This window comes from Phyllobates terribilis, unplaced genomic scaffold (genome assembly GCF_046119375.1).
Source record: "Phyllobates terribilis strain yellow unplaced genomic scaffold, ASM4611937v1 Scaffold_4__5_contigs__length_816908805, whole genome shotgun sequence".
NCBI lineage: Eukaryota > Metazoa > Chordata > Amphibia > Anura > Dendrobatidae > Phyllobates > Phyllobates terribilis.
In genome coordinates, this window is record NW_027362764.1 from 665,429,204 (window position 1) to 665,442,797 (window position 13,594).

General features: G+C 49.4%; 1 protein-coding gene across 6 annotated transcripts in view; it reads right to left on the minus strand.

The window, feature by feature from the left end:
• Positions 1-13,594, minus strand: part of LOC141265862 (uncharacterized) — a 1,005,842-nt gene that overhangs the window by 42,376 nt on the left and 949,872 nt on the right. For all 6 annotated transcript variants that reach the window (XM_073679503.1, XM_073679498.1, XM_073679502.1 and 3 more), the window contains one exon: positions 3,349-3,533. In XM_073679503.1, coding sequence (XP_073535604.1) covers positions 3,349-3,533 — 185 coding nt within the window. The remainder of the gene's footprint in view (positions 1-3,348; positions 3,534-13,594) is intronic.

A 13,594-nucleotide genomic window follows, 5' to 3' on the forward strand; every position in this document is an offset into this window, starting at 1 on the left:
GGCCACGCAGCAGGCTCCGGAACTTCTGGCGGTACGACTCGGGAGTGAGGTTGTACTGCCGGATCAGGGCCCGCTTGATGCAGTCGTAGTTCTGTACCTCCCCGGCAGGTAAGTCCCCCAAGGCATCCAGGGACTTACCCCTCAAACGGGGGGTCAGGTATCTGGCCCACTGATCCCGGGCCAGATGGTGCTGAAGACAGGTCCGTTCAAATGCCACCAGAAAGGAGTCCAGGTCCCCATCCTTCTCCAGTAGAGGGAAGTCCTCAGCTCGGACTTTGGACGACTTGGTCTCCTGATGGGTTGGTTGCTCTAGCGGAAGCCCCCGCTGGGCCAGGTCCAGTTGGTGCTGGCGCTCCGCAGCTCGCTCTGCACGCTCCGCAACCTCCCGGCGCTCTGCAGCTTCACGCTCCGCAGCCTCCCGGCGCTCTGCAGCTTCACGCTCCGCAGCCCGCTCCGCAGCCCGCTCCGCAGCCCGCTCTGCACGCTCCTCCTCCGCTGCCTTCTCTGATGCTGCCAGGAGGGTTTTGTAGACGGCATCGCCATGAGACTGGAGACTTGCCATAGCCGCTTGTAAAAGGGCTTGTGATCTGGACAGGCTGGGCTGGGTAGGTGGTGGGCAGCCCACTGCGGGACCGTATACTGGGGACTGGCTCCCTGAGGTGCCCGGGCTGGACTCCTCCTCGCCATGAGTAACAATGTCCTCCCCTCCTGCCACACGGACCGTAGCATTAGCCTCTTGCAGGGTCTTGCTCCTGGTGCCGTCTGCCATCTTGGTAACCGACACCGCTGCAACCCTGAGTTTGCACACACCTTGTTATACTTTTAGCCTGACCGTCTAACGTTGGGCTGACCTTAAGACTCCAGCAGTGGAAGTTACCACTGGCAGTCTTTAGTGCCTGGGAGTAGGGGTCCCACAACACTATTATTCTGCAATCCCACCGCTCTGCCACCAATGTGATGAAAGCCGGCCGGTGGGTGCAGCTCTCTGGCGCCCCCTTACCTCTCAGGTCAGTCAAGGTACTGCACCTAGAGAAAGTAGTGCCAGGTAGCTGCAACCAGCGCAGGGAACACGGTAGTGTGTTATCCCTTCAACGTCACTACACAGCACAACTCGCTAGCGCCCTCTTAGCCTCAGGTCAGTCAAGGAACTGCACCTAGGATAAGCGGTCGCCAGAGAGACTGTCCTGTAACCTACTGGGTATCGGGGCCCTCGGTAGTGAGGGCGGTATATATATCTTCCTTGGCCGCGCCAGGAATATATATATCTGAACCTCCGACCGTCACTACCAGCCTTCCCCAATCCCCAGTTGGTATGCTGCCACCAGTCCCTATTTTAGATATACGCCCAGTCCGTGAATGGGCCTATATCGGGTCAGGAACCAACCCTGGGTAGCGTTTTTGGCTTGAGCCGAGCTCACACGGACGTGCGTTCGTTATGCAGAATAAAAGGCAGGCCCACAATTACTTGAGGTAATTGATTATAATAATACACTAGATACACGATATACAACTAAATATACACAGGTATAAGGTCAGGCTAAACTATACAACAATGGAATACAACACACAGAATCACCACAGCATATCAGTTACCGGTTTCTTGATTTTCTTGTGACGCAGGGAGAGGATTCTGCGGTCGCAGGCACGGTTCTTTGTTACAGGCTGAGGCCTACCACCGCATGGTCAAACTGCTCCTCCCCTTGGTGGCCTCAGCTGGTGCTCAGATGTTCAGCACACCACTCTTGGGTCAAGACTGACTTGTCTCTTGTCTGTCCTGCTATCTTACCTGCCCCGTCCCGCCCACTGCTGGTGAGGTCAGCTGGCTCAGTCTCCACCCTCAGGTCTAACTTCGATCAGAAGCCCAAATTCTATGGAACCCAATAACTTCTTCTGGGATGGTCTCATGATACCCCCAGGGGTTCCCATGGATTCGGGCCGCCGTAACCGACCTTTTGATATCAATTATGATACCATACGGTCCTCAGGAATGGCTCCGCGCTATATCTTGGCTTCCAGAGCACGTACAAACGTCTACCGCGGAGGCTTGCGTGCGCAATGGCTCCGGGACGCCGTGATATTTTTTTATTGGCCCATCCCACGCAACATGCGTGTACTATTCATGTTTCTATATCTTATGCCTCCATGCTTGTGACAGACAAAGAAACTAGTCCTATGGGACAAATGGTCAGGTACAGATAGACGAAGCACCCCCCCCTGCTGGCTGTGTTTCCTCTCGAAGTCTTTGAAGCTCCTAGCATTCAAGTGTTAAGTAGGCTTCTTATCTTACAGGAGCCTGGATGGGGGGAAACTATCTAGTTGACGTTTTAACAGAAGGTCCCAAGGGTGGGGGCTGCTGAAGTGTGGCCATCCCTGGATATGATTTATCATTACCAAGATGGCGGCTACAGGTTCATCACAGATGCCAAAACGGCAACTTATACCACCAGACAAATAAGGAATGTGACTTAAAGGGAATCTGTCAGCAGGTTTTTGCTACCTCATCTGAGAGCAGCATGATGTAGGCAAAGAGACCCTGAATGCAACGATGTATTACTTAGATTACTGGGTGCAGCCGTTCTGACATAATCAGAGTTCTTAGATTTATAATGAAGCAGAGCTGAGAAAGCTAACCCTGCCCACACCAGAGCTAACCTCGCCCAGATCAGGCTCTCCATGTACAAAGTCCATAGACAGTGAGATGCTTAGATGTAAGATTAGTCTGGCAATGTTAATCTCATAGCGATAAATCCTTCACAGTTAGCAAACTACAGAACGCACTTTGACAAGTGACATATCCCTGAATTCTGTGTCTCAGCCTCTATCTCCTGATATCTTCAGATTACATAGCAAAAACCTGCTGACAGATTCCCTTTAAAAAAGCCTCACGAGTGATGAATCGAGGCCTCAGTGTCCATGTATCAGAATGGGTTTTTTTACGGCATGAATGTCAACAACAAAGGCCTTATTTTCATCTTCATCTGCTAGGCCTCCTATAATTCAGCAGGAGCAGAGACGAGCAGCTGGTAGGGGCCTCTGGCATTACTTATCTGAGAAATTAAAGTACATATTCAGGGATGGGTGAGGGTCCACCATGTCTAGAGGTTAGAGAACCAGAGAATCTCAAACTGCTGCTGACGTATTAAATACTGAAGTACCTGCAGTCCATAGTAATAGTTTCTTTATATAATAATATTCAATAACTGGAGGTCAGTGTGCATGGCTCTTAAATATTTTGTGTAATTTCTTGTGTCCCCCTCCCAGGCCCTAGCTCTGCATAAGAGCTGGGAATTGTCCTGCCCTGACCCAGAATAGATCATTGTGCTATTGTAAGGAGGCAGACATGATTACTTGTGTTTGCAGGAGGCGGAGGTCTCGGTCTTTCTCCTTCGCACTGTGAATGGTGCTGTGCAGTTGATGAAGAATGCTCTTCTGTTCCTCCTCTTTATGTGTGAGATCTTGTACAGAAACATCTGCCAGTTTCTTTAGCTGTGTCACATCCTCCACCAGGACACTCTTCTCCCTCATATTGCCATCTCAAAGAGAAAAACAAAGTGGAGATTTATTTACCTGACACTTGTAGACCTTGAATATGGAGCCATCACTGCGCACGCGCTGCAGCCCATTAGTGCAGAGCCTTATTTGTGTGAGACTTTTACCTTTTATACACAAACAACTTGTATGTGTCCATTGAGTGCAACAAAAAACGCCTGAAGGTTTCACTAAACCCAGACGAAACCTTCTTTTAAACAAGCAACCAACCCTCCCATCTTCAGGAGACCATCCCTTGACCAGCCCTGCTTGTCCACTTATCCCCTCATCTCATTACTCTGGCTTCTTTCAAAGCCCCTACAACAACATGTGTACCTTGAGCTGCCTGCTCACCTTTCATCCAACTCTTCTTTTGACGACCTACAATCTGATCTCTTACCAAACAACTCTACTGAAACCACCATACCCAAAGCCACCAATGATCTAGGAAGCGTAAAAGACATTTCTCTGTTTCCCTTGTAGACCTGACCTCGACACAGTCGATCACGCTCTTGTGTTACAGAAGCACACATACCTAGACATCACAACTTTGGCTGTCTCTTGGATCTCCTCACACCTCACCAAGTAAACATGAAGGGCCTGATTCATTAAGACTGGCATTTTTCACACTAGTTTTAAAGGGATTGTCCACTACTGGAACAACCCCTTCTCAATCACTATGTTTCTACCTTGTAAAATAATAACACTTATACTCAACTCCGGTTTCAGCAGTGTCGACACTGGCTCTCCAGGGATTACGTCACATTATGTCATGCAATCACTGTGGCCAATCAGCACTGGCTTCACTCTCCCCGGCTTCAGGCGTATCACATACATCTGGAAGAAGTCAGAGAGCAGCGCTAGTTCTTCTGGATGTATGAGATTGGTCCTAAGCACGGTGGCTCAGTGGTTAGCACTGTTGTTTTGCAGTGCTGGGGTCCTGGTTTCAAATCCCACCAAGGACAACATCTGCAAGGAATTTGTATGTTCTCCCCGTGTTTGGTGAGTTTCCTCCGGGTACTTCGGTTTCCTCCCACACTCCAAAAACATACTGGTAGGGAATTTAGATTCTGAGCCCCAATGCGGAGAGTGATGCTGTGGAATTAATGACGCTATATAAGTGAGTAAAATAAAATAAATGAAGAACTTGCCTCACGGCCTTCAACATGCCTCATCCTGCCCCAGCGCTGCCAATTTTGGCAAAGCTTGCCCTGATTGGCGTAAAAATGTCAAAAGTTGAAAAATCTTGCAACATTTGAAGGTGCTTTATGCCAGAATTCCCCCATAAACATCTTGAGAGAACGGGCCCTTAGTGTCTTCCAACTTATCATTCTGTGTTGCACAATGTAAGCTTGAACCAGATTCAGACCTATTACATATTTCTGCTGTCATTTATATGATTTTTTAAGAACTTTGAAAATATAATAAACACAAGATTAATGAAAAAAAGAAAATTCTAGAAGACACAGGTTTGCAGAATAATATTCAGAAATTGTTGTCTCTTTAAAGGATCAGGCGTACACTTACAGGACCTCTATTCTTCCTTTTGGAGGAGACATATTTTGCTTACCTTTTTGGTAAAATGCCTTAGAGCCTCCTGAGCAGATGGATCTGCACAAAGTGAATTAGTGCTTTTCATGAGGCATATTAGGGTTAATAGAAATGGATCTGATTATGATTCATGTTACATTAGAAATAAATGTTTACTTTAATAAAGAGTCCACTGTCTGACTAGACTATGAATGAAAAGCTTTTAATGACCTATGGCATTATTGGGCGGTATGATAAAGTTCCCACTGTCCAGTCTGCCCCTCCTTGGAAAATGTGTTTGGATGTTGCTGACATTTATGCATTTTTTTCATCAAATTACCCACTAATTCCTTATCAATGAACTAAGCTGCTAATTTTTCTTCTTAAATATTAGGACACCATAGGGGCACCTCTTTTTTTTACATAAATATTTGTAATTTTTGCTAAAAATAATATTTGTAATTGGGTTTCATTACATTTTTTGCATTGTTTGGCTTCTAAAGGGAATCTGTCGCCAGATTTTTCCTATGTAATCTGACATCAGCATTATGTTGGGCCTGAGACTCTGATTCCAGCGGTATCACTTGCTGGTCTGCATGCTATAACTTTGATACAATCCTTCCTGTTTTCTCTGCTGCAAATCTAGCAGTGCTCTGAATGCTGAGCCCTGTATAACCCTGCCCCCACCACTGATTGGCAGCTTTCTGTGTATAACCCCGCCCCCACCACTGATTGGCAGCTTTCTGTGTATAACCCCGCCCCCACCACTGATTGGCAGCCTTCTGTGTATAACCCCGTCCCCACCACTGATTGGCAGCTTTTTGTGTATAACCCTGCCCTCACCACTGATTGGCAGCTTTCTGTGTATAACCCTGCCCCCCCCACTGATTGGCAGCTTTCTGTGTATAACCCTGCCCTCACCACTGATTGGCAGCTTTCTGTGTATAACCCTGCCCCCACCACTGATTGGCAGCTTTTTGTGTATAACCCCGCCCACACCACTGATTGGCAGCTTTCTGTGTATAACCCTGCCCCCACCACTGATTGGCAGCTTTCTGTGTATAACCCTGCCCCCACCACTGATTGGCAGCTTTTTGTGTATAACCCCGCCCACACCACTGATTGGCAGTTTTTTTGTGTATAACCCCGCCCACACCACTGATTGGCTGCTTTCTGCGTACAATGTACTGTTTATTGACAGAACGCAGATAATCAGTGTCAGGGGCTTGGTTATAAAGCAGTTGACTAGGAAGCATGAGATACCTAGTCCTATAGTGATAATCTCCTGCTGATAAAACACTAATTTTATTGAAACACAGCCAAGTAAATGACACATCACTGGAATCAGAGTCTCAGCTTCTACACAGATTGGCAGCGTTCCATGTCCACTTTGCATTAACAGAAAACTGTCAATCAGTTGTGGGCACAAGGTTACACACAGTAGTTGACTAGGAGGCTAGTCCTGTAGTGATAATCTCCGGTTGATAAAACACTGATTGATTTGAAACAGCAACACTCAGCCCAGTAAGTGGCACATAACTGAAATCAGACTCTTTGCCCCTACATCATGCTGCTCTCAGATTACATAGCAAAATCCTGCTGACGGATTTGATTCCGATTAAGGGTTCGCTCAAACTGGTGTATCACATGGCCGAGTGCTATCCAATGTTTTATCGGATAGCACTCGGCCCACCGTTATACTATGGGGCAGTGCAGATCAGCGATTATTTTCTCATGCTGATTCATCATGAGTAAACAATCTGAGCGTGCTGCGGGTGCATCCGATGATCGGATCATGTGCACCCGCAGATCATGTGATGTCATCAGAGTGCAGTCCAACATCCGCAGATATAGAGAATGCTCACCTGTGCTGGATTCTCTCATGTGAGAATGTCATTAGCATAATTGGCTGATTCTATTGCATGAGATAATCGACGGCCATGTGACCCCAGCCTAAGGCTGCTTGTTTCTCTGCACATTGCTGACTACAGAATGAGTAAAGGCCCCGTCACACATAACGAGATCGCTAGCGAGATCGCTGATGAGTCACGTTTTGGTGACGCAATAGCGATCTCGCTAGCGATCTCGTTATGTCTGACAGGTAGCAACGATCAGGCCCCTGCTGTGAGATCGCTGATCGTTACAAAGCTTCCTGGACCATTCCTGGGTCGTTGCGCTCCCGCTGGGCAGTGTGCATCGCTGTATTTGACACCTTGTCAACGACCTCGCTAGCGATTCAGAACTGAAACACGTAGAGGTGCATAAATTGGACTTTTCTGCGTTCATCGTCCCCGATTGGTGGTCGCTACTGCGTCCTTGTTTTTTCAGATCCCACCAGCGTTCTCCGGCTGTGACTCCACTTTGAACAAATCAGACATCTTTAGCGAAGTAGGTATTGTTTGGGGTCTCAAATGAGTTTCCATTTTTAATTCATTTATAGGACATCTACCAATTATCTGCTATCATTGCTCTTCAGGGAGGGAGGGCTTGGCTTCTATCCGTATATATATGCTTTTGCATGGGCAGATATTTTAGGGGTCTCGTGCACACACACCCACACAGCACGTTTTCTGACACGCTGTCGTGGCCAACCGCTTCAGAGATTTTCATACGCCAATTAACATGAAGCTTAAATCAATAGACTCTGTTCTTTTGGCCTGTTGCACGCTTCAAAACTTTCTTCGTCGACGTGATGCAATTACATACTGTCCACCTGGCTTTGTGGACTCTGTGGACCGAGCCAATGGGGAAGTGGAGCTCGGTGAATAGCGTGCAAACTATCCTGCAATTGCAGGCCTTCAACCAGTGGGACATGGCAGAAACACCCATGATGCGAAGACCTGCTGCGACAACTGCTGCCAGTATTTTAACGGTCCTGGTGCCCCGTCACACATAACGAGATCGCTATTGAAGCCAAGCCCTCCCTCCCTGAAGAGCAATGATAGCAGATAATTGGTAAATGTCCTATAAATGAATTAAAAATGGAAACTCATTTTAGACCCCAAACAATACCTACTTCACTAAAGATGTCTGATTTGTTCAAAGTGGAGTCACAGCCGGAGAACGCTGGTGGGATCTGAAAAAACAAGGACGCAGTAGCGACCACCAATCGGGGACGATGAACGCAGAAAAGTCCAATTTATGCACCTCTACGTGTCTCAGTTCTGAATCGCTAGCGAGGTCGTTGACAAGGTGTCAAATACAGCGATGCACACTGCCCAGCGGGAGCGCAACGACCCAGGAATGGTCCAGGAAGCTTTGTAACGATCAGCGATCTCACTGCAGGGGCCTGATCGTTGCTACCTGTCAGACATAGCGAGATCGCTAGCGAGATCGCTATTGCGTCACCAAAACGTGACTCATCAGCGATCTCGCTAGCGATCTCGTTATGTGTGACGGGGCCTTTACTAAGAATCTATCAATGAGCTAGTTCTGACTGAGAGCTCTTATCTATCTTTTACAGATGTCCTGTAGCATCGGCGTCTCTGCCTCCTGCTGGGCAGAGACGCCGTTCCCCTCACCGCCGCGGCCCTAGTCCGACATCTTCCGGGTCCCATCCTGCCGGTGCTGTGGCGCGCACCTTCCCGGGCACTGGCCTCTTAAAGGGGCCGTGCGCGTCGTCCTAAAAAGTAAGTCCCCGGCCAATGGCAAGAGGACTTCCCTTTTTTAAAGCACCTCCTCCAATATGGAGGTGCCTGTGCAATGGTTGTTGTTCCGTGAGCTAACACTTGCTTCAGCCTCAGGTCCCACTGTCTGTCAGTCCTGCCCGCCAGTCTGCCTGTCAGTCCTGCCGCCAGTCTGCCTGCCAGTCACCTGCCGTGCCCGCCAGCCTGCTTGCCTGGAAGCACCTGCCAGTTACCTGTTGTGCCTGCCAGCCTGCCTACCTGGAACACCCGCCTGTTACCTGTCGTGCCCGCTTGCTTATCTACCCGGACCACCCGTCTGCCTTCGTGCCGTGCTCATCCGTTGTACCGGTCAGTTCCTGCCATCTGACCCGCGGGAGTCACCTGCTCTCACACAAGGTCGGTCCCAGAGTGGCACCTGGTCCCAATGTTCGGTCCCTCCCTGGTTCATGGAGTCGACTGAGCTGCCGTGAGACCTTGGTCAGGCTGAGTAGGGGGCTCTGCACTCGGTGGTCATCTACACTGACAGCAAAAACCTTGCCTATCTGCAGAACGCCCAAAGACTTAATCCGCATCAGGCCAGGTGGTCTTTATTCTTTGCCCGATTCTGCTTCACCCTACATTAGCGTCCAGCGGACAAGAACATTAAAGCTGACGCTTTATCCCGCTCGTTCCTGTCCACCGACCAAGAGGAGGAGCCTCTACATACTGTATCATCGACCCCTCCAAAGTGATGACTGTGGCTCCGTTTGACCTGTCTCTTCTTCTACCCTGTAAGACCTTTGTGGCGGTTCCAGATCGTAAGAAGGTTCTACTCTGGGGCCATTCATCCAAACTAGCCGGTCATGCTGCTCATCGCCCGACATTACTGGTGGCCTTCCTTGCACAAGGCTTGTTCCTCCTGTGCCCCTAACAAGGTCTCCGGGCACCTTCCATCCGGCCGTCTCCTTCCTCTTCCTGTGCCTGCCTCTCCATGGCAACACATTGCTATGGACTTCATTACGGATCTCCCTGTTTTTGCCGGTTGTACAGTCATTTGGGTGGTCGCTGACCGCTTTTCTAAAATGGCCCACTTCATCCCTCTGCCTGGTCTTCCATCTGCACATGTGCTGGCCAAGGACTTCATCCATCACATCTTTCGTCTTCACGGCCTACCCCTCCACATTGTGTCTGATCACGGGGTTCAGTTCACTTCGCGCTTCTGGAGAGCTATGTGCAAGCTGCTGGATGTCTCCTTGGATTTTTCCTCTGCTTATCACCCTCAATCCAATGGTCAAGTGGAACGTATCAACCAGGTCCTTACCAGCTTTCTCCGGCACTTCGTCAATGCTCACCATAACGATTGGGTTGAGCTCCTGCCCTGGGCCGAGTTCTCCTATAACAACCATGAGAGTGAATCTTCTTCCAAATCCCTGTTCTTTGTGGTTTACGGTCAACACCCCCGGATTCCGTTTCCGTTTCAGTGGACAATCCTGCCGCGGAGTCTCTTGTCAGCGAATTTTCGGCCATTTGGGAAGACACCAGATCCGCACATCTTCAGTCTTCCGAGCGGATGAAGAGACATGCTGATAAGAGACGTCTGGATCCACCTCAATTTCGTCTGGGAGACAAGGTCTGGCTGTCCTCCAAATATGTTCGTCACAAGATACCTTCCTATAAGTTGGGCCCGCTGTTCATCGGTCCGTTCGAGGTTCTGAACCAAATCAATCCCGTGGCTTACAAGCTGAAACTCCCGGCCACCTTACGAATTCCTAACTCCTTTCATGCATCCCTCCTCAAACCTGTTGTCCTTAATTCCTTCTCTGACGATCCAGGTATCTCTCCAGCTCCAGTCTCCGCTGAGGACGTCTTTGAGGTAGAAAACATTTTGGCCACCAAGAGGGTAAGAGGAAAAACTTTCTTTCTTGTGGATTGGAAGGGGTTTGGCCCAGAGGAGAGGTCTTGGGAACCCAGAGAGAACATTCTTGCCCCTCATCTTCTTGAAAAATTTCTTTTGGGCTTAAAGAAGAGGGGGCGTAAAAGGGGGGGGGTACTGTAGCATCGGCGTCTCTGCCTCCTGCCAGGCATAGACGCCGTCCCCCTCACCGCCGCGGCCCTGGTCCGGCGTCTTCCGGCTCCCGTCCTGCTGCTGTGGCGCGCACTGCGCGCAGCTTCCCGGGCACTGTGCTTAGGATGCGCGCGCTCCCTCCCTCTTAAAGGGGCCGCGCAAGTCGTCCTAAAAATTCCCTGGCCAATGGCCGGAGGACTTCCCTTATTTAAAGCACCTCCTCCAATATGGAGGTGCCTGTGCAATGGTTGTTGTTCCGTGTGTTAACACTTGCTTCAGCCTCAGGTCCCACTGCCTGTCAGTCCTGCCCGCCAGTCTGCCTGTCAGTCCTGCCGCAAGTCTGCCTGCCAGTTACCTGCCGTGCCCACCAGCCGGCTTACCTGGAAGCACCTGCCAGTTACCTGTTGTGCCCGCCAGCCTGCCTACCTGGAACACCTGCCTGTTACCTGTTGTGCCCGCCAGCCTGCCTACCTGGAACACCTGCCTGTTACCTGTCGTGCCCGCTTGCTTATCTACCCGGACCACTCGTCTGCCTTCCTGCCGTGCTCATCCGCTGTACCGGTCAGTTCCTGCCATCTGACCCGTGGGAGTCACCTGCTCTCACACAAGGTCGGTCCCAGAGTGGCACCTGGTCCACCTGCTCGGTCCCTCCCTGGTTCACGGAGTCGACTGAGCCGCCGTGCGACCTTAGTCAGGCCGAGTAGGTACTTAGTCACGCCCCTCTGGTCCCTCCTTGCACCGAAGCACAGAGGTTCCACCACCTGAATCTGTAACAGATCCCCTCAGATTATTTATGTCCCCCAAACACATCAAAGGAGAGATGAACATTCATATGGTCATAAATCAGCTGAGAGGAGCTCACAAAAAGACAGATAAAGGTCACTGAAAGATTCTTAGTTAACTCATTCTGTAGCTAGAAATGTACAGAGAAACAAACAGCCTGTAAAATTCAAATGGTGCAATATTTTTAATGAAACCTAATTGCAAAAATAATTTTTAGCTCAAATTACATGCATTTAGGTAAAAAAAAAAAAGACCCAAACGTTGTTCAGATTCTTTAAGAGTTAAAAATCATTATCCTATTTATTTCTTCAATGCATTTTTTCTTATTATAGCAGTGTCCATACTGACCATGTTAATGTCTGGGTTCACTCCTCAATAGGCACTGTGTGCAGGGGATTTTTGTTCCTCTGATCTCTGCTCCTCTGATCTCTGTTCCTGTGCTCTCTGCTCCTCTGATATCTGCTCCTGTGCTCTCTACTCTCTGCTCCTCTGATCTCTGCTCCTCTGATCGCTGCCCCTGTGCTCCTCTGATCGCTGCCCCTGTGCTCTCTGCTCCTCTGATCGCTGCCCCTGTGTTCTCTGCTCCTCTGATCTCTGCTACTGTGCTCTCTGCTCCTCTGATCTCTGCTCCTGTGCTCTCTGCTCCTGTGCTCTTCTACTCTCTGCTCCTCTGCTCCTGTGCTCTCTGCTCCTCTGATCTCTGCTCCTCTGATCGCTGCCCCTGTGCTCCTCTGATCGCTGCCCCTGTGCTCTCTGCTCCTCTGATCTCTGCTCCTGTGCTCCTCTGATCGCTGCCCCTGTGTTCTCTGCTCCTCTGATCTCTGCTACTGAGCTCTCTGCTCCTCTGATCTCTGCTACTGTGCTCTCTGCTCCTGTGCTCTTCTACTCTCTGCTCCTGTGCTCTCTGCTCCTCTGATCTCTGCTCCTCTGATCGCTGCCCCTGTGCTCCTCTGATCGCTGCCCCTGTGCTCTCTGCTCCTCTGATCTCTGCTCCTGTGCTCCTCTGATCGCTGCCCCTGTGTTCTCTGCTCCTCTGATCTCTGCTGCTGTGCTCTCTGCTCCTCTGATCTCTGCTACTGTGTTCTCTGCTCCTCTGATCGCTGCCCCTGTGTTCTCTGCTCCTCTGATCTCTGCTACTGTGCTCTCTGCTCCTCTGATCCAGCTCATTAGAAAGGGGGAGGGGGGGGGGTCTATAGAGTCTATAGAAGGGCTGTTACTTTACAGATGTATATTTTGGTTTAGAGCCTGTGTATGGAGCAGGTGGATCTGAATTCACATTATGTCCAAGTGAAAGGTCAGAAGTTTGCAGTTAAAACGAAACAATGAATTGCAGGTGTGTAATCGGTTACTGCAGGCTTACACGTCAGTGTGGATTTTCCCAAGAGCTTTTTAAGAAGTTCGTTGAAGCTGCTGTTCACATACGTCACTGTTATTACTGGGTTCAATAACTCGGCGCTGTGGTGTCACATTACAGTAGGAGCCTGAGCGTATGTTCCTGAACTGATCAGTGTGCACAGCCAGACACCTGACAGCCACACCTTGTAATGGCAGCCCATAGTCAGCAGTAATTATAGGTTTATGTGGGGGTTCTGCATACTTAGGGGATAGGAGGTTTATCTTTTTAACGATTTCTAGTTGTACCTCTGCTGCCTCATCGTCCACCTGTCATCTATTACATGATGGTTACTATACAATACTTATAAGGGTGGTCCAAAGGCAAAAGTACATTTTATCTAAATCCCCATCTATTTGATGCCATAATCTAAGCTATTTTCTAATATGCTTGCTTTAAAAATTCTCTACCGTTCCCTAACTACACTGTCTAACTGCTAGTCTATTTTTTTTTTACTTCCTGTCTGATGATGACACTTCGTTTGAGAGCCCCAGTGCATTGTGGGATTCTCAAATGAAGCATCATCAGGGGGCAGAGTCTGCGGTCACTGTCTCAGCCCCCTCCCTGAAACGAAGCGTCATCAGTGATGTTTGTTTCAGGGGCTGGGCTAGTCTCTGCGCTGTGCAATGTGCACAGTGACAGCGCCCGCTCCCTTGTTGGCTCAGATCTGTAGTAATGAGCCGGCAACAC